Here is a 23,113-nt window from a genome sequence, read left to right on the forward strand (position 1 = left end):
GGGATCCTTTCCAATTCTGCAGTTCCGATTCTATAAAGTGAGTTTTAAAAAGGCACCCGCGCGCTGCTGGCTGCAAACCCTCCTTCCTTCACCCTCTTTTTCTTTTCTTTTTTGCAGGGGGGCTGCCGGCTGCAAACCCTCCTTCCTCTGCTTCGAGGCTGGGCGCCCGTGTGCCAGGCGGCGCTTTAGCCGCTTGTCCTGCGCGCGGGGTTGGACTAGATGACCCCGCGGGTTCCCCCTTCCAAGCCTCCGCCGCGCTCTCCGCGATCACCGCTCTTTGGCGCGCGGTCCTTTGGCCTTGGGGGCGGGGCGTCAGGCGAAGCCCCGCCCCTCCCTTCCCGTGGCCAGGCTCCTCCCCTCGCCTCGGATTGGTCGGGCGTCGGAGGCGTCGCCGCGGCTCGGGGCCCGGCGGCGAGCTGCGTGGGATGCCCTCGGCTGCGGGGCCCGAGGCGGAGCTGAGGAGAAGTTGGCCGGGGGCCCGAGAGGTCATGGCGGTCAGTGGGGGGGGGACCCCTTACTCAAACGGGGGGGGAGGGGTTGGCTGGGCTGGGCTGGCCGGCATCCCCCCCCCCGCAATAAGGGGGCCGGGCGCCTCTGCCGGGTGGTGGTTCGGCTTGCTCCCGAGGAAGCACGGGCAGAGTGGCAGCCCCTCACAGCTTGGGTGGGAGGGGGCCCGCTTCTGGTCTCTGGCTGGGTGAGTGGGACTCGGGACAGGAGCCCTTCTTCATTGTTATTTATTCAACTTGTATACCTGAGGAGGGGTTGGAGGGGTGTATGGGGGGTGGGGGACCCTTCTGGTCTCTGGCTGGGTGGGTGGGACTCGGGACAAGAGCCCTTCTTCATTGTTATTTATTCAACTTGTATACCTGGGGAGGGGTTGTATGGGGGTTGGAGGGGTGTATGGGGGGTGGGGGCCGCTTCCGGTCTTGGGCTGGGTGGGTGGGACTCGGGACAAGAGCCCTTCTTTATTGTTATTTATTAAACTTGTCTACCTGGGGAGGGGTTGTATGAGGGGTGTGTGGGGGGTGGGGGACCCTTCTGGTCTCTGGCTGGGGGAGGTGGGAGTCTGGACAGGAGCCTTTCTTCCCTTATTTATTAAACCTGTAAACCTGGAGGTATAGGAAGGTAGTGTGTATAGGGGGTGGGGTAGGGGTTGGAAGGGGTTAGGGATGGTGGGTGCCTGCTTCTGGTCTCTGGCTGAGGGGAGGTGGGATTTGGGATAGGAGCCTTTCTCCATTGTTATTTATTAAACCACATAACACCAGTTTTGAAAGACCTGAGGTCCAGCGCCGAGGGCCTTCTGGCAGTTTCCTCCCTGCGGGAAGCCAAGTTACAGGGAACCAGGCAGAGGGCCTTCTCGGTAGTGGCGCCCGCCCTGTGGAACACCCTCCCATCAGATGTCAAGGAGATAAACAACTACCAGACTTTTAGAAGACATCTGAAGGCAGCCCTGTTCAGGGAAGCTTTTAATATTTAATAGACTATGGTATTTTAATATTCTGTTGGAAGCTGCCCAGAGTGGCTGGGGAAACCCAGCCAGATGGGCAGGGTATAAATAATAAATTATTATTACTATTATTAATATTATTATTAAACTTGTATACCTGGGGGTGTAGGAGGGTAAGGGGTATAGGGAGTGGGGGTATAGGGACGTGGGGTAGGGGTTGGAGGGGGGTCGGTATATGGGGTAGTGGGAGACCGCTTCTCGTCTCTAGCTGGCTGGCTGGGACTCCGGAGTGAAGCCTTTCTTCATTTTTTAATTTATTGAATTTGTATACCGCCCCTCGGTTCAAAGATCTTGAGGCAGTCCACGAAGCAGAGAACAAAACCCAAAATAACAACAATAATTTTTATTTATACCCCGCCCTCCCCAGCCAAGACCGGGCTCAGGGCGGCTAACACCAAATATAAAAACAATTGATTGAAATACAGCTTTAAAAACAAGGTTAAAATACTGAACAACATTAAAATTAAAATACAGAAGAGAACCACCAAGTTGGGAATTTGTAGCCTCGTGTTGTGCATTGAGGAAAGGGCATGGAAAAGGAGGCGCTAGGCAAGCGCATGGACGACACAGGCTTTCCGTGGCTCCTCCTTAGAGTAGCGTAGAATGGTAGAGTTGGAAGGGACCCCCAAGGGTCATCTAGCCCAACCCCCTTGTAAGGCAGGGATCTTTTGCCCAATGAATCCACCACCCTGAGATTAAGAGCCCTGCGCTCTACTGACTGCTCTATGGAGGGGTTATGTACTACTTTTAGGATTAGCCTCTGAATAATGGTTGCTGGGGAGTGTTGTTATGTTCATATTATTATTTTTATTATTATCATTCTGTTGATTTATACCCTGCCTTTTGCCTTGACAGGGACACAAAGCAGCTTATGGATAAAATAAGAACAGCAAAAAACATGGGGGGGAGGAGGAAATAATTAATAATTTAACATTAATAGAATTAAAACTGTATGTGTATTAAAATCAGATAATAATAAAAACGGCATAGCACCAGCCCTCTCATTAAAAGCGGTCAGTTCCTCAAAGCCTGCTGGAATATGAAGATTTTCACCTGCCAGCAGAAGGACAACAATGAAGGATCTTGCCTAACCTTGCTAGGGAGGGAGCGCCAAAGTTTGGGAGCAACCACCGAGAAGGCCTTGCTTGCGGACTTCTTGTAGGCATGGTCACTTGCTGGCCTTCAGTTGTTCAGCTGCTGCTTACTCGCAGACAAGTGGCCTTATTTCAAAGCCAATGCCACTATATTCTCAGAGATGCTACAGTGGGAATGTTGCCACTGCTGTTGGATGGGTTAGGTCTGGAACGTTCCATGATCTTCCCTTGACTGATTTCTCAATGTTGAGAATGGTCAGTATTTTGTGAGAAGCGCGGCTGAAGATCTGATTGTTTCCAGGCTTGAATTTGCAGTGGAAATCTTGATTTCCTAGCCATGTTCCTGTCAGTGACAAGCACTTCTGAAGTCCCAAAGGACCCCCTTAAATATCTGAAATTGAAATTGACGGGATTTAAGGCAGGAGCCTGTCAAAAGCAGTATTTCACATGTAACTAATGGCACAATTCTATACATCCTTTTTGGAAGTGAAGTCACTCTCTTCAGTGGGACAATTCCCTAGTAAGGGTGTTTGAAGCCACAATAATACCTGGATAAATCACCGGCATAATCCTTGTGCAGGTTAATGTATAGATCGAAAATCCCATGGGTTTGCGTTCTTGAGTATTTGAGGGGCTGGTTCGTGATGACAGCATTAATTCATAATATTATAATTTAATAATTATGTTGTTCATTGGGATTTTAAGCTGTGCTTATCTAGGAGTAAGCCTCATTACATGCAGCATAGGATTGCAGTGTCAGTGTACCGAAGATGCAACGTAATAGACTAATATATTCAGACGGTACATTATGTGTAATAAACCAGGATGATATTTTGTGAGGTTTTACATGAGATTCCTGAGATGCTCATTTAAGGATGGTGACGTATAACTGAATATACACCCATATAAGTATTCTCTTGAGAGATTTACTGCAAAGTAACACATTCCTCAAGACACGAGGAACAACTTTCTGGTAGTTTTAGCAGTTTGACAGTGGAAAAGATAGCTTTGGAATGTGGTAGACACTTTTTCGGTGAGATTGATAAGTATTGGCATGAGGGATGCTGTAGCTGTGGATTTTCTGCACTGACGGGGTTGGGCTAGGTTGCCTATGAGGTCCCTTACATTTCTATAACTAGTTGAAATCATGCACAGTTGTCACAAGACTTCCAACGGGCTTAAACATGTGAGAGGCATTGCGGGACATTGGCATTAAATTGCAACTTGTTGAGCATTTTGACCGATACCATTTATGAAAGCAAATCCTGAATTGAGCATCAAAAATATATATTATGTCTTTGCTGGGGATAATGTGTCTCATTTAAAGGCTTTTTCTTTTAACACTGCACTGTTTTCCTTTGAAGATGCACCCTGTGCTGAAAGCCTTTGTTTGTGGCTCCATCAGTGGGACCTGCTCTACCCTCCTATTCCAGCCTCTAGACCTGCTTAAAACCCGCCTGCAGACCCTACAGCCATCTGTCAATGGGTAAGCATTTGATATTTCAAGAAGAGACGCTTACACCCTTGGTGAGAACAGAAGAGGGTGAAAAGTGTTTGGCAAATGAAGTAGTAAAGGTCTTCCAAAAGGTGTTGCAAGACCATGAGGGGAAAGAGCATATTTCAGCCTCAGTTTTTAATCTAATAAATGCATTTATATGGTGGTCTCAGTCAGTAGATAGCCAGGATGGTTAATAATTCGTAATTATGAGCCATGACTGTGTGCAATCACCCTGGCTTACAATGAGGTTTCCACACTTAAAAAATCATCCTGATTGTATGTCTGAGCCAGTCCTGTTTCGAGTGACTGATTTAGCTAGAACTGTCTTAAAAAGCATGGATAATTTTTACTGGAAGCCCCGAAAAGCCATTCCCACTGAAACAGCAAGTACTCTAGATACCATGAACTGAAATGCCAAAGTAGTGTATTGGCCTTTTCATGTAGTTTTACCGTAAACTAATATGTTAGTGGTCAATAGAGAAGAATGGCAGGATTCCAACCTCTTTGTGTATTAAATGGACATCAAATAACTTGTTCAGAGAAGCAGGAATGGCTTGGTATACCTGCTCATCTCTGGAGGGCTTTGGCCAACGGAAGGAGAAAAGGATTATTTTGCAATGTGTTTCCTATCAACAGACTGTTGTGATTATGTGCGCTTGTTTTTAACCTCCGATTGGGTTTTCCTTGCAGATCAGGCCGTGTTGGCATGGTAACTCTGTTCTTTAAGGTGGTTCGCACAGAAAGTATACTGGGGCTGTGGAAGGGTGTTTCTCCGGTAAGTTGCCTAAATAAAACAGTGTTTTTCTTTTCTTTTGGATTCGTTGAAGTTAACCTCATTTGTCTCCTTGTGAGACGAACACCCTATTAACAAATAAATGAACATGACTAACTTAGTTCCATTAATCTCCATGGCTCTGCTCTGAGTAGGTCTAAGATTGTAGAAAATGTAGCCCCATGTTTACGGTGTCTTGAATTGTGAGCTGGCCATGTAGCTTGAAAAGAAATGCTGTATTTTTTGCTCCATAAGACACACCTGACCATAAGACGCACCTAGTTTTTAGAGGAGGAAAGGGGGAAATCCCCATTTTTTTGAGGATCAGCTCAAAGTTGTGCAGCTTCCTTTGCAAAGGAAACAAATCCTGTTTTTATGGGGTTCAATTCACAGTTCTGCAGCTTCTTTAGGAAAGGAAAGGGAGCCGTTTCTACAGTTTCCAGGCAGATAAACTAATCAGCCAGTCACATGTCACTGTGGAAACAGTCTCCGTCTGCAGAACATTCAACAATGGAGGCCTGGGCAAGGAGGCGGGGCCGGAAAGAGAGCCAGCAATCGACCACACATTCACTCCATAAGACGCACAGACACTTCCCCTTACTTTTTAGGAGGAAAAAGTGCATCTTCTGGAGTGAAAAATACGGTAAATATGCAATAGAATTTCCGTTGTGGTCTTACCACTAAATATTTTCTCTCTCCCCACTGTTGCCCTTTCATCTCTTCACAGTCCTTTGCAAGATGCATCCCAGGAGTAGGGATTTACTTCAGCACCTTATATATGATAAAGCAGCATTTTCTGCTGGATCGTTCTCCTACAGCCCTGGAGTCTGTTTTGCTGGGTGGAACCTCGCGTACTGTAGCTGTAGTTTGCATGTTGCCAATCACTGTAGTGAAAACACGGTACGAGGTGAGTTTTGTAACCTTTTTTTTTTTAAATGGCTGTACTAGTCCCTCAACCGGTTCATATAGGTCAAATGCTGCCCTTCAACTATACAGCCCGAGGACACTTTCATTGCTAGGTGTTCAATTTCACTTTTGTGTTTGGTTTGCAGTGTGGAAGGTACGGCTATGAAAGCATTTATGGAGCCCTGAGGAGCATCTATCGGTCAGAAAGTGTCCAGGGCTTGTTTAGCGGTCTGACTGCAACACTCCTGCGTGATGCGCCCTTTTCTGGCATTTACTTGATGTTCTACATGCAAACCAAAAAGATAGCACCGTATGGTAAGAGTGGTTGTAATGTCCTCACAGCTTCCTGTTCCTGGAATTTAAATTGCAGGGTTTAGATAAGGTACATCAGGCTTTTCCAACAGGATCAGGATGAGCCACTGAAGTATTTATTCACCTGGTTGACCAGAGAATGAGCTGCATGACTGAATGGTGGGTTGACAGGCCACATTTCAATATTTGTATTAATGTAATTTTGCTTGGAGAATATTTGCTATGTACCAGTCATTGTTGGTGTACATAACTGCAAATTGATACACTCGAGAGAGTTGGCAGAGTTTTGGAGACGTGTCATCTTGTCACCTGATAATTAGTGAAGAATATTTCTATGCATGGTTGTTTCTGTGATTTAAATTTAGTCGTGGTGGATGCTGCTTCTGAAACACTCCTTTTAAACATAGTCCTTTGCCTATAGTCTATTCTATGCCTGGTCTCTTTGCAACCCTGTCTTAAGCATGCTTACTTAAAAGAAAAAAAAAGTCTGTTGCATAATAGAATTGCGGCCTTACTCTGCAGGGGGAAAACACCATGATGTAATCTGCTGAGTAATCTGTTTAGTCAGCTACCTAGCAGTGCCAGATTAGCACTGAACACTGTAAGGTCCAGGAAGTTACAGCAGAGCACATTTCTGAGTCAGCAATGGGATGATGCCACAATGAAGTTGAATGCCGTTGAAGCTGGCTTGGCAGACACCTCTTACTTTATTTATTTGTATGTTCTAATAGGACCGTGACAAACGCTCAACGCCGGTTAGTACTTGTTCGAAATGTCAGAGCCAGTTTGAAAGCAAGCTGCAGAGAAATCAAACTAGAAAGTCATAAGGACGGTAGTCAGCTACATTTAATGAACAGGACTATGTTAGGTTCATTTATTTCAGTGGGTTTGCTTTGAGTAAAAACTTGCTCAGAATAGAGCGAGGCATGTGGCAAAGTTTGGGAGGAATAGGCAAATTTGGGTAAGGGGACTGGCTAGTTTTGGTATAATTTTAAAGATAGGACAAGGAAGATGGAGCAAGCAGCTCTGTATGTAAAATGAGGCTCGATTTAAGTGGGGGAACAGTTAGGCAAATGTGACAAGTTGCTTAAGTAAGCTGAAATCTCCTTTTATCCAAGTACTTTTTAGGTGGAATAAGTGGCTGTTACTGAGGTTTTAAGATGATTAAGAAAGATTTGGCATAAGACTTTGTGATCCTTACTTTTCGCCTGCCGAAAGCTAATTGTGAAATGGTTTTTCGCTCGTTCTTTTCCAGACCAAGTGGACCCAGCACTCTCACCTTTAGTGAACTTTGGCTGTGGGACTGTTGCAGGGATTCTGGCATCGCTGGCAACTCAGCCTGCTGATGTTATCAAAACCCACGTGCAGGTGTCATCCGACAAACACCTCCGCATGCGCCAAGCCATTGCCTTCATCTTCAGGGTAAGGTTGAGTTTGCTCATTAACTAATCACATTTTTATACTGTTATTTTTTTTCTAAGGCGTTGAAGGCTTTCCAGCTATGTTTGAGGCAGGAGTAGACTGGTGTCATCGGCTGTTCTTATTTTTATCTGTAAGCCTCCTTGAGTCCATGTTAGGGGGAAAAGGCAGAATAATAACAGATTCTCAGAAACACAGTTTGAGCTTGGATAGGACTTTGGCCTTACAGCTTGTTCTTATCTGTAGCCCCCAAAAGCTGCTAGTGAGTGTTCAGCGATGTGAGCAGGTCTCTTCCCAGAAAGGTGTATTATACCACTATATCTGACCATTGGACCTAGAGCTCAGTATTGTTTATGTACTGAAATTGGGAACTTCTACATACAAACCCTGTTCACACATTGTGACCCATTCTCTAGGCTTGCTATCTCCTCACTCTCCCCTCCAAAACTCTACTAAATTTTACAAATATATAGAATCACTACACATCAACCTTTTGGACTTAGCACACATTGTTCTGACTTTACAATTTTGTTTTAGTGTTGCAAAATTGTGAGAGCATTGTTTTGTGTATGCCTAGACCTTCCCCGACATCTTCCTACCTGTAGAGAGATTGCCTATTACAGTTGTACCTTGGAAGTTGAATGTCTTGGCATTCATATGTTTTGGCTCCCAAATGCCACAAACCCAGAAATTGGTGTTGCGGTTTGCGAATGTTCTTTGGAACCCGAACATCTGGCACGGCTTCTGATTGGCTGCAGGAGCTTCCTACAGCCAATCGGAGGCCGCACCTTGGTTTCTGAACGTTTTGGAAGTCAAATGAACTGCCGGAATGGATTCCGTTTGACTTCCAAAGTACGACTGTACCAGGTCTGAATGAGTACTTTGGCTCTTAAACTGGCAGAGTGTACTTTGATGACAGATATAATTTCTTGAACTAGTTAAATTATAGGATCTGGATGTGCTACTTTCAGGGTTTTTTATCACTCTTGGCTTGCTTTCAGACCGAAGCAATTCTGGGCTAGCTCTGCTCTGGGAACAAATGGTTGTAAACCATATCTTTGTCCTTTGGACACACAATTAAAAAGGAGAAAGATAACACAACCCTTCCCAAGAAATTTATTTAGCTTAGAAATATTTCATTAAGCTAAGTTATCACCAAATTATGCACTTGGGTCTAGATGCACGAGTATATCCTGTTGAATAATTCCTAGCATCGTTCAAAAAGTAGCCATTGAACAGTTTCTTTTGTTAGGTTTCTATGCTGATCAGCTGGACGCATACAAAATGTTTTTGTCTTCGCAAGTGAGAGAATCTGTCAAGTTCCTTCATCAGCATTTGTGCCTAAGCACTGCTGTGTCCATAAGGCAAATGCTTGCCCCCTTTTTTTTGTAAGCATTTGGTATATGTTTTGCTTATCATCCTGCAACATGAGAATACCTTACTTGGGACTCTGATGTTATGGTGCAGACACACTGCTATCTAGGTTAAGGGAACAAGAGCAAGACATAGGGTTGGCTCAAAGGACTACCTGCTTAATGAATGCACACATGAATTTCCTTCCTTCCTTCTCACCTGCCTGGCTAGGGTCATAATTATATTGACCATTCTGGCTTCTTCCTGCTGTTTCTGTGGGGTGGGTGAAAGTCCTGTTGCAACAGTCGTTTGAATAAAGACCGGGCCTACTGGCTGCAGTTTTGCTCCTAATAATAATAATACTTATATTGACCATTCTTAACCCTGACAAAAATATACACAACTCCATTTAAGAAACCTGGATTTCCTTTAAACACGCTTCTGAAACAGTTTGAGCACCCCCCGATTTCTTTCATCCAGCTTTAGTAAGAAACCCAGGGAAAGGAATGGGGAGCGTTGTTAACACCTAGTACCATGTGATAATTTTCATTACGTGATCCTTGCCTAGCTAATGCTAAACCCATAGGTAACAGAGGGAGTGTCTCTTTTTTATGATTTTTCAATTTTATATATTTCAATAATTTTATAATCATTTTGACATTTCAAAACTTGACTTCCTTCCCCCTCTTTCTGCGGTTCCTTAAACTTTTTAAAAAATATTTTCTGCATATCCAAATTAACTTAATTTACTCATTTATTCATCTGCGCACTTTATATATATACTCTTATAAAACTGCAGGTTATTACAGTAATCCTGTCAATGTTCTTATCTCTTTACAATTTATTTGTAAATATTCACTAAACCATTTCCATTCTTTTATAAAAAACTTTGTTATCTGGATTTCTTATTTTTCTGGTAAGTTTTCCCATTTCTGTGTATTCCATAAGTTTTTGTATCCATTCTCCTTTTGCTGGCACCACTTCTTCATTCCATTTTTGGGCAAGTAACATTCTTGCCGCTGTAGTCACATACATTAATAAATTTCTATACAGTTTGGGTAGTTCTGTCCCTATAATTCCCAAAAGGAAAGCTTCTGGGTTTTTTTACAAAGAGGGAGAGTCTCTAGACAGAATAAAAACCCGATGCAGAAGCAGATATGAGAAATGATAGCAACTGTGGCAGCTTTGGAAAACGTTGACCATTCATTCAGGTTTGGGGATTTTTTCTTAGAAAACCCTTTAACCACCCTAACCTTTAATTTCTAACTGAAAATCAAACTTGGTGAACATTTGCTGCAGCATCAATGTGCCTTGCTGAAGGGTTTGCATGCTTAAGAGTAACGACGATGCTTGCTTCTTTCTCCTCCTACAGGATTACGGATTAATAGGCTTTTTCCGAGGTGCTGTCCCAAGAGCTTTGCGACGAACACTGATGGCGGCCATGGCGTGGACTGTCTATGAACAGATGATGTCTAAAATGGGCTTAAAATCCTGAGTGAGTTCTGCCGGAGAACAAAGCGGCCTAATCCAGTTCTTCCACTCGCTGCGGTTGCTTTGTGAAACTGGTGGTCTGATGCTTATGGGAGGTGACTTGCACCCGTTTGTGGGGAAACGCCGTCCAAGCCTGTGGACCAGGCTTTTATAAGTGAGACAGAAGGAAGCAAAATATTGCTTTGGTCATGACGGGAAGAGCATTCCAGGGAGACTTTGCCACACCTGACATACGAGTGCACATCTTGGTGTCGGGTGCATGTGTCAGGCGTGCTGCTAAGGCCTACCTTGTTCACAAGAACCCTTTTCCAGAAGTCCTCTTCAGCCTGAGCCACTTCCAAAGAGAACACAGGAAAGACTCTCAAGAAAGCGGTGTTGGGGTGGCTGAACCTAGCACCCTGAACCGGTGACTCCTAAATTGTGTGCTGACTCTCCTGCCTGCTCTCCTCTTGAGTAATGTGTTCTGCTTGTACGCCCAACAAAAACAGGGTAAAGAGGAGAGGCGACAGGAAGCTTGTTTCAGAGCTTGTCTGGTGCAGTTGGTAAGAAAGAACAAACAGTGCCATTGCTGGAAAGCAACAGTGGGACGCAGAATTTTTTGCATTCCTTATAATAAGGGCAGAGAGCCTGTAGCCTTCTAGCTGTTTGTTGGACTACAAATCCCACCATCCCTATTACCAGAAAAAACAAACCTGACTATTTATTACCAGTGTGGGCTGAGGCTGATGGGAGTTGATAGTACTAATGGAAGGATACAGGTTCCTCCTCCTTGCCTTGTGGGATTGCTTTAGTGTGCCAAACCCTGTAGTCAGTGAGTTTAAGTGGTTGCCATTAAGCACTCCTGTGTCTCTTCAGTCTTCCTCTGTGTGCACGAAACAGTGGAAGAACAAATCTACTTAAGGCACAACTCAGGAGTCAGATGCTGGGACAAATCCCTCTTAAGCTATCTGTTTAAATGTTGCTGTTAGTCCAGCTGCCTTCAGCAAGGGGGACTGTCCTATCTTGCTGTTATTTAGCTTTCTCCTAGCTGAGTATTGCCTGACTTTTCCCCTTCTTTGCACTCCTTGCTCCGGCGATCAGCATCGGAGGCCATGCTGCAGTTGTCTTTTGTGTGAATAAATTAGAGTGGGTGAAAAGCAAACTGGGGGCAGAATGGCATTTAAAATATATTTGTGTTGTCATATGTCTGTACTTTCCATGTTCATAAGAAACCTGGTCCAAAGATCTGTGGCCTTGGAAGCATGTTGAAAGGACTTGGTGATCTCTTTGGCCTCTGAAAGGACTGTGTTTGACTTTGGAGTGCTTGGAGAAACTTGTTTTGGCCATTTTATTATTGGAAGCACTGAATTTTTAAATTGCTGATTAAAAAGAAAAAGAAAAAAAGCTTGCAAGCATAATTTTCTTTCCAACTTAGATTCTTCTAGTTTAGTTTTGGTGGTTCCAATACTTCAACAGTTAAAAGTTTGGCAGTTATAATGCCCTAAACAGATTAGTAGTAAACCTGTGAATCACCTGCGAGGCTGAGTAATTTTAATTGGGCTTAAGGCTGACTTTCAAAGACTCATCTGGCCTTCAGCAATGTGCATGAATAAGTCAAAGCTCTAGCAGTCAGAAAATGTATGTACCAGATGTGAAAAATCAAGTGAGTTTTCACAACTAAATATCTCATCAAGGTCTCATGGACTTGAGTTCCAGAACAAAATTATTTATTTTATTCTTTTCAACAATTTATATATTGTTTAAATACAATAATCTGCATGTGGTATACAACAGTACAAAGAAGGTATAAATCTGTTAAAACTATAAAAATCAAACTACAGTATAAAATCAAACTATAAAAATCAAACTTATGTTAAAATTCCTTCTGAAGTTTTAAAAAATGTCTTCAATAGGCAATGGAGATTCAGCCGGGCCCAGGGTGCCTGTCTGACCTCAACTGGAAGGGAGTTCTAGAAGGTTGGGCCTACAATACCAAATGCACGGCTTCCTAGAATATGAGCCATGCCTCTGATGACAAGATCTAATCAATCTGGAGTTTATTATATTGGTTGCAGTGAAAGATGCGCTCTTGTGTTCTATACGTGCTCAGTCTAAAGAAGGGAGTGGAAAATGCAAAACTTGGAAAATCTTAAAATGGAAGCCACATCCATAGAAATAGCAGCAGCAAAGCCCACATATTGGCTTATTTATTTGTTTTCATGAAATTCATACATCGCTTGCTTGTAAAAAAAACATACCTCGAAGCAGTTTACAAAAAGATAAAACAATACAATTGAGAAAAATTCACAACCATACTTCAAAACAAACAAAAGTTGCAATACTATAATAGATAAAAATTACCTCTTCACAACCTTCCCTCTCTTATACATTGTATAGAGTGGAGTTGTGCTGTGGATTTGAACTCAGGGCCTGCTGCATGTACAGCATGGAGTCATTCTCTGGGGTTGGGGGAAACAAATGCCCTGTGATGTCTCTGTTATGGGTATGTGGTTAGGGAACTAGGTGCTGGAGGGCTTAGAATCCTAGACGTTCCCTCTCTTTTGCTTCTGCTGTGTCTGTTTTTGGCTATCCATGCAAAACATGAATGAGGCTATATTGCTGTAACTGCTCTCTACGTTGCTGAAACGAGTCACTGATTTTGCCGGTTCATGTGATTCAAACTTATTTTAAGTGGTGAGAAAATCTGCCTGTTGTTGTCTCATAGATGAAACAATGGATAGCTCAGTTGGTTAAGAGTGTGGTGCTGATAACGCCAAGGTTGCAGGTTTGATCTCCGTATGGGACTGCTGCATATTCCTGCATTGCAGGGGGTTGGACTAAATGATCCTCAGGGTCCCCTCCAATGCTACATTTCTGCGATTCTAGGACTCCTATAGCGGTTTTACATCGAAATAGACCTAGTGTAATCAAGAGACCTGTGGTGGTTGACTTTGCAGGTTCTACCTGTGCTTTATGTGTTCATAAATTGCTTAAGTGCCAACCACACATTTGAAATGGGAAGGGTTTAACAGATTGTTGTAGAACTGGGTGATCATGGAGCTGAATTTGGTAAGGAAAGCTTCAAAGACAATCTGCACTGCAGCTGATGGTTGCTAGCATACTGTTGAGGAAATAGTGCTTACATGATGGTAATGATGTATTCAGCTCTTTTCATCCCTGGGATTAAGAGCTTCATGGGAGCCAGTGTGGTGTAGTGGTTAAGAGCGGTAGTCACGTAATCTGGGGAACCGGGTTCGCGTCTCCGCTCCTCCACATGCAGCTGCTGGGTGACCTTGGGCTAGTCACACTTCTTTGAAGTCTCTCAGCCTCACTCGCCTCACAGAGTGTTCGTTGTGGGGGAGGAAGGGAAAGGAGATTGTTAGCCGCTTTGAGACTCCTGAAGGGGAGTGAAAGGTGGGATATCAAATCCAAACTCTTCTTCTTCTTCATGCCATACCCTCCGACATTTCTCCAATGAATATAGGGGCCTCCTAAGGAAAAGTGGGACATTCTGGGATCAAATTAAAAATCCCAACAGAACAGCAACAAGGCAGGCTGGACGCCTTTTCTCGACTTAAGTATAGAAGCAGAGGCGGTACGTAATAATAGTTTTGAGGATCTGAGCAAAAAGTTTGCAATTAGGAAAAGTAGGAGGAAGTTTTTCAAATGTAAATAAAGTGGAAGTATACAAAAATAATCATTATTTTCCATCTTACTAGGTTTTGTTTCATTTCAAAAAAGCAAAATTTATTATTTTTTATATTTTGAAGTCGATATATATGGGGGCAACAAAATATTTTTAAGTCCTTAGGGCCTCTAAAGGTCTTAATCCAGTTTTGCTCTGCCTGGGGGCAGCTGCTGAACAGGCTGTCTTATCAGAAGAAAATTGGGTGGAGATGCTTTTTGCTTATCAGCCCCAAACAGCCGCAGACCGCAGGAGAGGCTATAGCAACAAACAGTCAAAACAGCACCTTGCACCTAATGGAATATCCTGTGTTTTTGAGGGGAAGATTGGGGCAAGTGGAGTATATCTGTGGCTATATCTTGAAAGCCATTTGCCCCACCCCAAAGAATGGTGGGCACTTTCGTTTACCCCTCACAGAGTTAAATTTCCCAGCAACCCTTAAGAAACCACAGTACCCAGATTCGTTGTGTGTTGAATGTGCTTTAAAGATGCAGCCTGTGTTGTGTGTCCTTTTTGAGTGGCAAACTGCAGTACACATCCTCGTTCCTTACACAGCAGAACTGTTGCAGGTAGCTGTCTGCCTCAGCATTTATTTTCACATACCTTTATATGATGATTTGCGTAAACTTCTTTTGGAGCAGGGGTCAGCAATCTTTTTCAGCTGTCGGCTGGTCCACCGTCCCTCAGACCATGTGGTGGGCCGGACTGTATTTTTGTTGGGGGGGGGGGGGAAATGAACGAATTCCTATGCCCCACAAATATAATAAAAGCACACATTCTACTCATGTAAAAACACCAGGCAGGCCCCACAAATAGCCCAGAGATGCATTTCAAATAAGAGGGCACATTCTACTCATGTAAAAACATGCTGATTCCTGGACCGTCCGCGGGCCGGATTTAGAAGGTGAGTGGGCCGCATCTGGCCCCTGGGCCTTAGGTTGCCCACCCCTGTTTTGGAGAGTCATCATTTTTCTGAGCAAGGCTGTTTAAGGCCTTTTTGCTCATCACAGACACGGAAAAGGCTGAAAATGTTTGTCCCTTACTGATGTATGCACAACAACAATGCAAAATTTAGACCGTTTCTGCTGGTCTGCTTCTTAACTTTGTACAGACAGAGACAAAAACCTTCCACTAAAATTCCTCACATACCTCTCAAATACAAACGTATATAAGTGAAATTATTATTCTAACAGATATACATTTATTTATTTTTAAAATGTTTTCCAAATGTCATTATATTTGCCCACAGACAATCTATGACTTCAATACTACTTGCTTCCTGTAGGATTGCAGTCTTATCTGCCTACCAAAAAAACGCCAGCTCCTTTTATTCAAGGCTGTTCCTTAAATGAGGTGGAAGAAGGGAGAAGCACCACTTTCAAAGGGAAGGCGAACAAGTGGCCTCTGCTGACACTCACAGCCTGGTACTGGTACTCCACGCGCCTCAGTGCTGTTGCTAAAGCATAGAAATACAAAATATGTAAGGAGGACTTGTAACAAAACGTTTCTCATGGATGTTGCTGCTCAGGGGTTGAGCCCATGCCCTCTTCTAGGATACTCCATTCCGCTTCCCGCTCAAGTCAGCATTCTGTGGCCACTGAGCATGCTCAGTCCTCACTGGATTGTTAGACTAACCTGCAATTTTTCTTTTTTGTCCTTTTGCAAACTTTGGGATCCCCTTGGGCCTGGTGAGTCTACATACTGTACTCTCGAGTTTTAATAAAATAAAATAAAATTTAAAAGTTGACTTAATTAAAAATTTAATTTAAAATTTAATATAATTTTAATTTAAAAGTTGACTTAATTAAAAATTTAATATAATTTTAATTTAAAATTAATTAAATTTAAAATTAAATTAAATTCAAATTTAATTATAATCCCCCTTCATTCATGCCCCGCCTCTTCTTCCTCCAGCGCGCAAGTGGGACGTGGATTTGACTGCGCAAAGCACACCGACGAGCGCAAAAGCTTCGGAGGGTGAATAGCTGCGTGGCTCAGGGACGCCTCGCGCCCTCTTCCGCTTTCCCCGCACATGGCGGCGCTCCAACAGAGCCCCGGAAGTGAGAGGCGGCGCCGCCGAACTCTTCCCTCCAGGCGCGTCCCGCTTCCCCCCGCCCCGGCGCCGAGTCCGTGACGTCACCACACCTTTCCCGGCGGAAGCGCCTCGCGATTGGCGGGCCGGCCGACTATATATAGGCGTCACGAGGCGCCTCGGCCTTCTTTCTCTCCGACCCCAGGGAGGCCTCCATACGGCGTTGTAGCCGCGTGAGTTGGCGCGGGGAAGCGGGCCTAGAATTTGGGGGGGGGGGGAGCGAAAAGGCGTCTTGGGGGGAGGAAGAGGGAGCCGGGGCGGCAGCTTGGGGGGCCCTTGGGGGGAGAGGACGGGGCTGGTTCCCCTTCGGCTGGTGGGCCCTTCGCTCGAGGCCTCGCAGCTGCAGCGAAATAACCCGGCCTGGGAGGCGCCCTGAGAGGCCCCCAGCGCAACCCGTGCTGAGGTTTTAACCCAGATCAGGAATATATACATTGCTATCACTGGATTTCCGTACCGCCCTTCATCCGAGGATCGCAGAGCGCTTTGCAATGTGTGTGTGTGTGTATATATATATATATATATATATATATATATATATATTTATTTACACAAATATAACACACTTTTACACGGGAAGACACCCGAGGACACCAAAACCTGCAAATATAACACATATATATATGTGTGTGTGTCTGTATACACACACACATATATATCACAAATATATATATATACAACACAAATTCGTTGGAAGCAAGAGCAATAACACACCCGAACACTGTTTAAATGGCCCTGGACGGTTCAGTTAGCCAAAAGTCATGGAGAATAGGAATAATTTTTCCTTGGTGCCTAAAGGTAATGGATGCCAGCGATCTCTCCTTGCTTCACCTCTTCACCTGACGTCGTTACGTAGTTAATTTGATGTTCCTTGCCATTTGATGTTCCTTGCCCCCCCCCACAAGGATTCGAGGCAGATTACAGATAAAATAGGGACACAGGTGTGGGGGACAGTCGTTAGAAAGGACAACCACACGTGTATATACACGATATTGAAAAGGACAGTGAAAATGGTGCTGCACCAGCCTTTTCGTTACAGTCAGTTCCCAAAAGCCTCTTGGAGTAAGGTCTCTCTAAAGACTGCAAGGAGAGAGCCGGTTTTAAGTTCTCTAGGAAGAGAGTTCCAGAGTCTGGGAATTCCATCTACTGTACAATGTAAATAAAACACAGTGAAAACGTTAATTTGCCTCAAAATATCTGCTTCCACTTTTTTTTAAAAAAAAAAAGCTCCCAGATGAGTACTCTTCTTTGGCCTTTCTAAGAAATATTACTCCATTGCAGGCATTGAATGGTTTCCCCTGATTTGGAGACCATACTCGCTTTTATATGATGGTTGTGTATATTTTGAGCTTGGCAGCAGAATCATGGGCTTTTGTTGCTTAATAGCCTCCTGGTTGAAACCCTTTAAAAACATTTAAAGAAAGCATAATTTTGATGCAAACATACCAATTTAAGCTTAATAGTAATTAATTTTATATAATAGGCTTAGCATAAAGGTTGCAATTTTTCATTTTGAATTGCTGCAGTTTGTTGTAAGGTGCCCTATTTATTTAAAGCACTTTTATGATCTTCCAGCCAAAAAAGGTTCCCAGAGCAGGTTGCATAAAACCAATGATAGGATCACCCAAGTTTGCGTGCTTCCAGGTTCTTTAAATGACCAGCATAAATGGAAACATCTGAGAGGAGAAGCCCAACAAAGCTGATTCAGGGATCCTACCTTCCTCTGCTGCAGCCTAATGGCTGCTGTTAGATGACAGTTTTAGGCCAGAAATGTGATTATGTTGCCTCTTCAATTGCCACTATATAAGATCTTTCTTATATAAGATCTTTTTCCTGCCCACCTAGCAGTTTGACAGCACGTCAAAGTGCAAGTGGATAAATAGGTACCGCTCCAGCGGGAAGGTAAACTTTGTTTCCGTGTGCTGCTCTGGTTCGCCAAAAGCGGCTTGGCCGCATGACCCGGAAGCTGTCTGCGGACAAATGCTGGCTCCCTCGGCCTATAGAGCGAGATGAGCGCCGCAACCCCAGTCATTCACGACTGGACCTAACGGTCAGGGGTACCTTTACCTTTAAGATCTTTCTTAAATCACAAAGTTACAGTAAATCACATACAGAACCCAAGGGTTTTTTTTATCATTCTTGTATTGAAGAAGACTTTGCAATCATATATGTGCCTCTGCAGTGACAGTAGTTCACTACTGCTCCCATTTTATAGATTGGCATGGAGACCTGACAGTGATGTTCCTATCCCATACTAACATAAGCTGATTCTGTTTTAGGTTTCCTGTCGTTGCTTTAAAAGGAAACTTCACAATGTCCGGAGGTCTTGATGTTCTGCAGATGAAGGAGGAAGATGTCCTCAAATTCCTTGCTGCAGGAACCCACTTGGGAGGCACCAATCTCGACTTTCAGATGGAACAGTACATTTATAAAAGAAAAAGTGATGGTAAGAATCTTGTAGAATGTCAGGGTGATTTTATAATAGTCTGTTGTTTGTGGCGATGCTAGACAGCAGTGGCTTATGAGTACAAAGTAGCATTGGATTTTACATTTTTTCTGTTCAGTTATTTATATATTCAGTCTATATACTACTGCTTAGTGCTTTTCACTTCCTTTAGTCCTATTCCTTGCCAAGAATGCACATGCTGAACTTGCCTATTCAGATACGTGAATTGCTTTTGTCAATTGTTCTATGTCTAAGCCAAGGCTGGGAATTTCTGGCCCTCCAAATGTTATTAGGCTACAACTACCACCATCCCTGTTTATTAGCCATTTTTGCTAGGGCTGATGGGAGGACTCTTAACAATATGTGGAAAGGGTCACATGTTCCCTGTTCCTTGTCCTGACCTATCTTGCAGTACTCTAGGAGTAAACTGACATCTAGGGGTTCTTTACATTTCAGGACAGGTTTTTTGTCCTTTGTTTTACTTCTTTGTGTTCTGATGTTTATCATGGAGACATGTAACAAAGAATAGCTTTGGTGGCTTGAGTAAGATTCGATATATTTCAGGCAGCTTGATCTACATGTTTGGTTTTAGCTGCACGCTATTAAAGCTCAGAGGTGAGGTCAGTTTCTGGCCTATGAACTCTTGAGTGTCGGAAGTGTGCTACAGTAAACGCTGGCAGGATTTTCGCTAACGCCAGGAGAGCTATGCTCTATGACTGGAGTTTGATAGTAGTCACTGCCACATCCATGCCAAGCTTGATAAAGTGAAGGGACATGTTTAATAATACTTTGTAAACATGCAACTCTGTATTTACTGTTGAGTCACTGTGAGTGGGAAGGGAAGCACCTCCTCAAAATTGTCCTCTGAAGTGTAACCACGGCAGAGCAGTAAGTGTGGGAACTCTCATGCCACTTGCACATTCCTTTGAATCATCACTTCCCAGATGAAGGCAAACCAGAGGATGAAATCAGTACTTCCCCATGTCTTTTTGGAGCCATTTTCCATTCTCATGCACTTGTATCTTTTTAACAAGAGGGAAAGAACGAGTGCAAACAACTGCAGTCTGGAAGCAAGATTCAATACAAGTGCGTCCAGTTGCCAGTTTCTATTATTTAAAACACTGTTACGTTTTATGTAGGTATTTACATTATCAATCTGAAGAGAACGTGGGAAAAGCTGCTTTTGGCTGCTCGTGCCATTGTTGCCATCGAGAACCCGGCTGATGTGAGCGTTATCTCCTCCAGGAATACTGGACAGGTATGGGAGTATGTCAAGGAATGCGATTTGTATGGTTTCTCAGGAAAATACATAGTATCATGATAGGGTTGGCTCTAGTATTTTTGCAGATCTGTAAATTGAATAAAAGAGGAACCAAATGTGTCAGCACTTGTCTCAAAATAACCATGCAAGCCAGGCCTCTGTTGAAAATGCAACATAAATTGTAGAATAAATTCAACCATTTCAGCCTTGTTTATTATCTCCCCACTGTAGCGTGCCGTTCTGAAATTTGCTGCTGCAACTGGAGCTACACCAATTGCTGGCCGTTTCACTCCTGGCACTTTCACCAATCAGATCCAGGCTGCCTTCCGTGAGCCCCGCCTCTTGGTAGTCACTGATCCAAGAGCTGACCATCAGCCACTGACCGAAGCCTCATATGTAAACATCCCTACCATTGCCTTGTGCAATACCGATTCTCCCCTGTGCTATGTGGATATTGCAATTCCGTGCAACAACAAGGTAGCGTATTCTCTTTATGTCTATCCGTGGTTTTCTTTTAAAGGCATTTTCTGGGTGTGATTTTCAAAGTTTGCAGTCAAAGCTTACTGCTGTGTTTTGATAGAAGGCAGCAATAAGTTTTGGAGGGGGGAAACGGGTTGTGTGCACATAGTTAGAGCTCAGAGCTGAGGTCAGTTTCTGGCCAATGAACTCCTGAGTGTAGGAACTGTGCTACATCAATCTTGGCAGGATTTTTCGCTAACGCCACAAGGACTTTCACGGTCCAATGAGTGGAGTTTGATAGTGATTCTTGCCACACCTTTATGAGAAATGATAAAGGTAGTTGAAGGACCTACCTACCTCATTTTTAATATATTTTACCCCATTGTTCTGCTTTTGAATTTGCTGAGCAGTCTTACCAAAACTTGATTGCCTGTGTCTTTTAATAAAATATGGGGTTTTTGCCAATTTACCCTATTATTTCCTGATGCTTTTTATTGTTGTTGTTGAGAATCTTAGTCCTAATGGATAAATATCTAATCTGTGCTCCAGGGGGCTCATTCAGTTGGCCTGATGTGGTGGATGTTGGCTCGTGAGGTCTTGCGTATGCGTGGTACTATTTCCCGTGAACACCCATGGGAGGTCATGCCTGATCTCTACTTTTACCGGGATCCTGAAGAGGTAAGCTCGGATTGGCACACAGTATTGTGTTGGTATTTAGGAGGAGGAAGGAAAAGGAGAACATGGCTTTGGCAAAGCAGCATGACCCACACCCTGTCCACGCAATCCCTACCCAGAGGTTCACAGTGTGAGGAGGCACTTCTGGGGCAAAATGTTTCTTTAATGTTTACACCATGTGTGATTGACACCTTATGGTTTCTCTTTTTTTTTTTTAAAAAAAATATTTATTAACAGTTGAAAGATTACAGAAGAAAGCAAAAGAATTAAACAAAACAATACAATACAGAAACAAAAACACTACATAACAATAACACTAAAACATTGAATTAACATAACAAAACAACAACAGTTTAAAACACATCCAATAGTTTCAATATCTTATCTTTCATTCACTTGTTTCAACGACCTCCTCACACCTCCCTTTTTGTATTCCACTATTCCACTTCAATTAACTGTTTCAGCAATTCCTTTCCATCTTCCTCTGTTTTCTGTCCTGTAATTTTTCTTAACATGTTCTAACCTTATTTTTTCCCTTTAATACATTAGTATCTATTTGTGCTTAGTTCCTTATAACATTTCTACTAAAGCCATGTAACTTCATTCCAACATTTTTCTAACATTCATTAATTTTACAGTATTTCTGTAAATAGTCTTTAAACTTTTTCCAGTCTTCTCCACCGACTCTTCTCCCCGGTCTCGGATTCTGCCAGTCATTTCCCCCAGTTCCAGACACCTTATGGTTTCTCAATAGGGGGGCACCAAAGTTAGTCACAGACATAAACTCTTTGTAGAGGAACCTTTCAAACAGCTCTACTGAACCAAGTCTTTGGTAGACCTTTTCCAGCTAGAATGGCTATCAGTGTTCTAACCAGCAACACCCACTCAGCCCCTTCTGGGATTTAATTTCCTCTGATGGGATCAAAGCTGGGTTGCCCTGCCTAGCCATCCCTACTCAGATGGTTCAAACCCCAATTGCTCACACTGACATCCCGACTCCTACAGGGAGAGTCAAATACCTATCTGCTAGGTCCCTGTCTAACCTGCAGACAATCTGTTGCTGCCCTCTCTGACAGGTGCATGGCCCGGTTGATTAGGGCGTGGTGCTTGATAATGCCAAGGTTGCAGGTTTGATCCCTGTACGGGAGAGCTGCATATTCCTGCATTGCAGGGAGTTGGATAAGCCTCAGGGTCCCTTCCAACTCTGTGGTTCTATTGTGACTCTTAAAGCGCTGCATCTAACTGCTTTCTCCTGATTGGCTCTGGGGCTCTCCAGCTCTCATTGGTTGCCGGGTCACCAGGAGGCAGGCCCGTAGCATGTCCGTCGCAGAAGATATCTGTAACATTAGCTTGCGTTAATCTCTCTCTCAGATTGAAAAGGAGGAGCAGGCTGCAGCTGAGAAGGCGGTTACAAAGGAGGAATTCCAGGGCGAATGGACTGCACCTGCACCCGAATTCACTGCTCCGCCGCAGCCTGAGGTGGCTGATTGGTCTGAAGGAGTGCAAGTGCCGTCTGTGCCAATACAGACGACATTCCCAGCTGGTAAGTATCTTGAAAGATGAAACTACATCTCTTGATTGACAGTGAACTGTAAAATTATTTGGGCACTTGCGTCAATGGTGTTTCCATCTTCTCCAAGAGAGGTTTCTGTGATAAAATATTGAGATGTATTAGTTCTCAGACGTGACAGGGAGGGTTGGGGGTGTTTGCCTGAGTTTAACATTTCTGATGGTGGTTTTACATATGTTTTTTTCCAGAGGACTGGAGTGCACAACCTGCCACTGAAGACTGGTCTGCAGCCCCCACTGCTCAGGCAACTGAGTGGGTAGGGACTGCCACAGAATGGTCTTAGTACATCTACAGGAATTCATGAGTACCGTGAAAAATAAAGATCTTTCTTAATACAAGGCTTGACTTGCTTTTCTGATATGTAGTGTTGTCCTGGTGTGCTCTGAGATCCATGAGCTCATATATATAAAATAGGCATCATGCACAATCAAGTCACCCACAGTGTTACAGAATCTTACAATCTGACATTTGATAAATTTTAGAAGTTTATGCATCAAGGATGTTTTATAGTGATTGTGTATTTTACAGGGCATGTTTGAATAATTTTGGTCACATCCATGCTATGATGCCTTACAGTGTTTTACACAGGGCAGGGCC

The 23,113-nt window shown here is 43.6% G+C and overlaps 2 protein-coding genes across 3 annotated transcripts; both read left to right on the forward strand.

The window, feature by feature from the left end:
* The first annotated feature begins 406 nt into the window (after positions 1-406).
* On the forward strand, positions 407-11,498 carry SLC25A38 (solute carrier family 25 member 38). 2 transcript variants are annotated; one of them, XM_081931170.1, is made up of 7 exons: positions 407-494; positions 3,966-4,087; positions 4,790-4,874; positions 5,599-5,778; positions 5,924-6,092; positions 7,345-7,511; positions 10,234-11,498. In XM_081931170.1, the coding sequence occupies exons 1-7, from the start codon at positions 426-428 to the stop codon at positions 10,354-10,356; spliced, it is 915 nt and encodes a 304-aa protein (XP_081787296.1). In that variant the 5' UTR covers positions 407-425; the 3' UTR covers positions 10,357-11,498. The 2 variants fall into 2 exon arrangements, with proteins under 2 accessions (XP_081787296.1, XP_081787297.1); XM_081931171.1 differs by lacking the exon at positions 407-494 and adding an exon at positions 580-694.
* Positions 11,499-16,126: 4,628 nt separating this feature from the next.
* On the forward strand, positions 16,127-22,854 carry RPSA (ribosomal protein SA). Its single transcript, XM_081931172.1, has 7 exons — positions 16,127-16,281; positions 18,385-18,551; positions 19,691-19,809; positions 20,044-20,289; positions 20,821-20,949; positions 22,318-22,489; positions 22,705-22,854. Exons 2-7 carry the CDS (start codon positions 18,419-18,421, stop codon positions 22,797-22,799), a joined length of 894 nt encoding a protein of 297 aa, XP_081787298.1. The 5' UTR covers positions 16,127-16,281; positions 18,385-18,418; the 3' UTR covers positions 22,800-22,854.
* Positions 22,855-23,113: the final 259 nt, after the last annotated feature.

This window comes from Podarcis melisellensis (genome assembly GCF_964234715.1).
Source record: "Podarcis melisellensis genome assembly, chromosome: 12".
Taxonomy (NCBI): domain Eukaryota; kingdom Metazoa; phylum Chordata; class Lepidosauria; order Squamata; family Lacertidae; genus Podarcis; species Podarcis melisellensis.

Coding starts and splice junctions, on each gene's coding strand:
- RPSA (XM_081931172.1), top strand. CDS start 18,419: ATGTCCGGAGGTCTTGATGTTCTGCAGATGAAGGAGGAAGATGTCCTC. Junction 18,552..19,690: donor TTATAAAAGAAAAAGTGATG/GTAAGAATCTTG, acceptor CGTTTTATGTAG/GTATTTACATTATCAATCTG. Junction 19,810..20,043: donor CCTCCAGGAATACTGGACAG/GTATGGGAGTAT, acceptor TCCCCACTGTAG/CGTGCCGTTCTGAAATTTGC.
- SLC25A38 (XM_081931170.1), top strand. CDS start 426: ATGCCCTCGGCTGCGGGGCCCGAGGCGGAGCTGAGGAGAAGTTGGCCG. Junction 495..3,965: donor GGGCCCGAGAGGTCATGGCG/GTCAGTGGGGGG, acceptor TTTCCTTTGAAG/ATGCACCCTGTGCTGAAAGC. Junction 7,512..10,233: donor CCATTGCCTTCATCTTCAGG/GTAAGGTTGAGT, acceptor CTCCTCCTACAG/GATTACGGATTAATAGGCTT.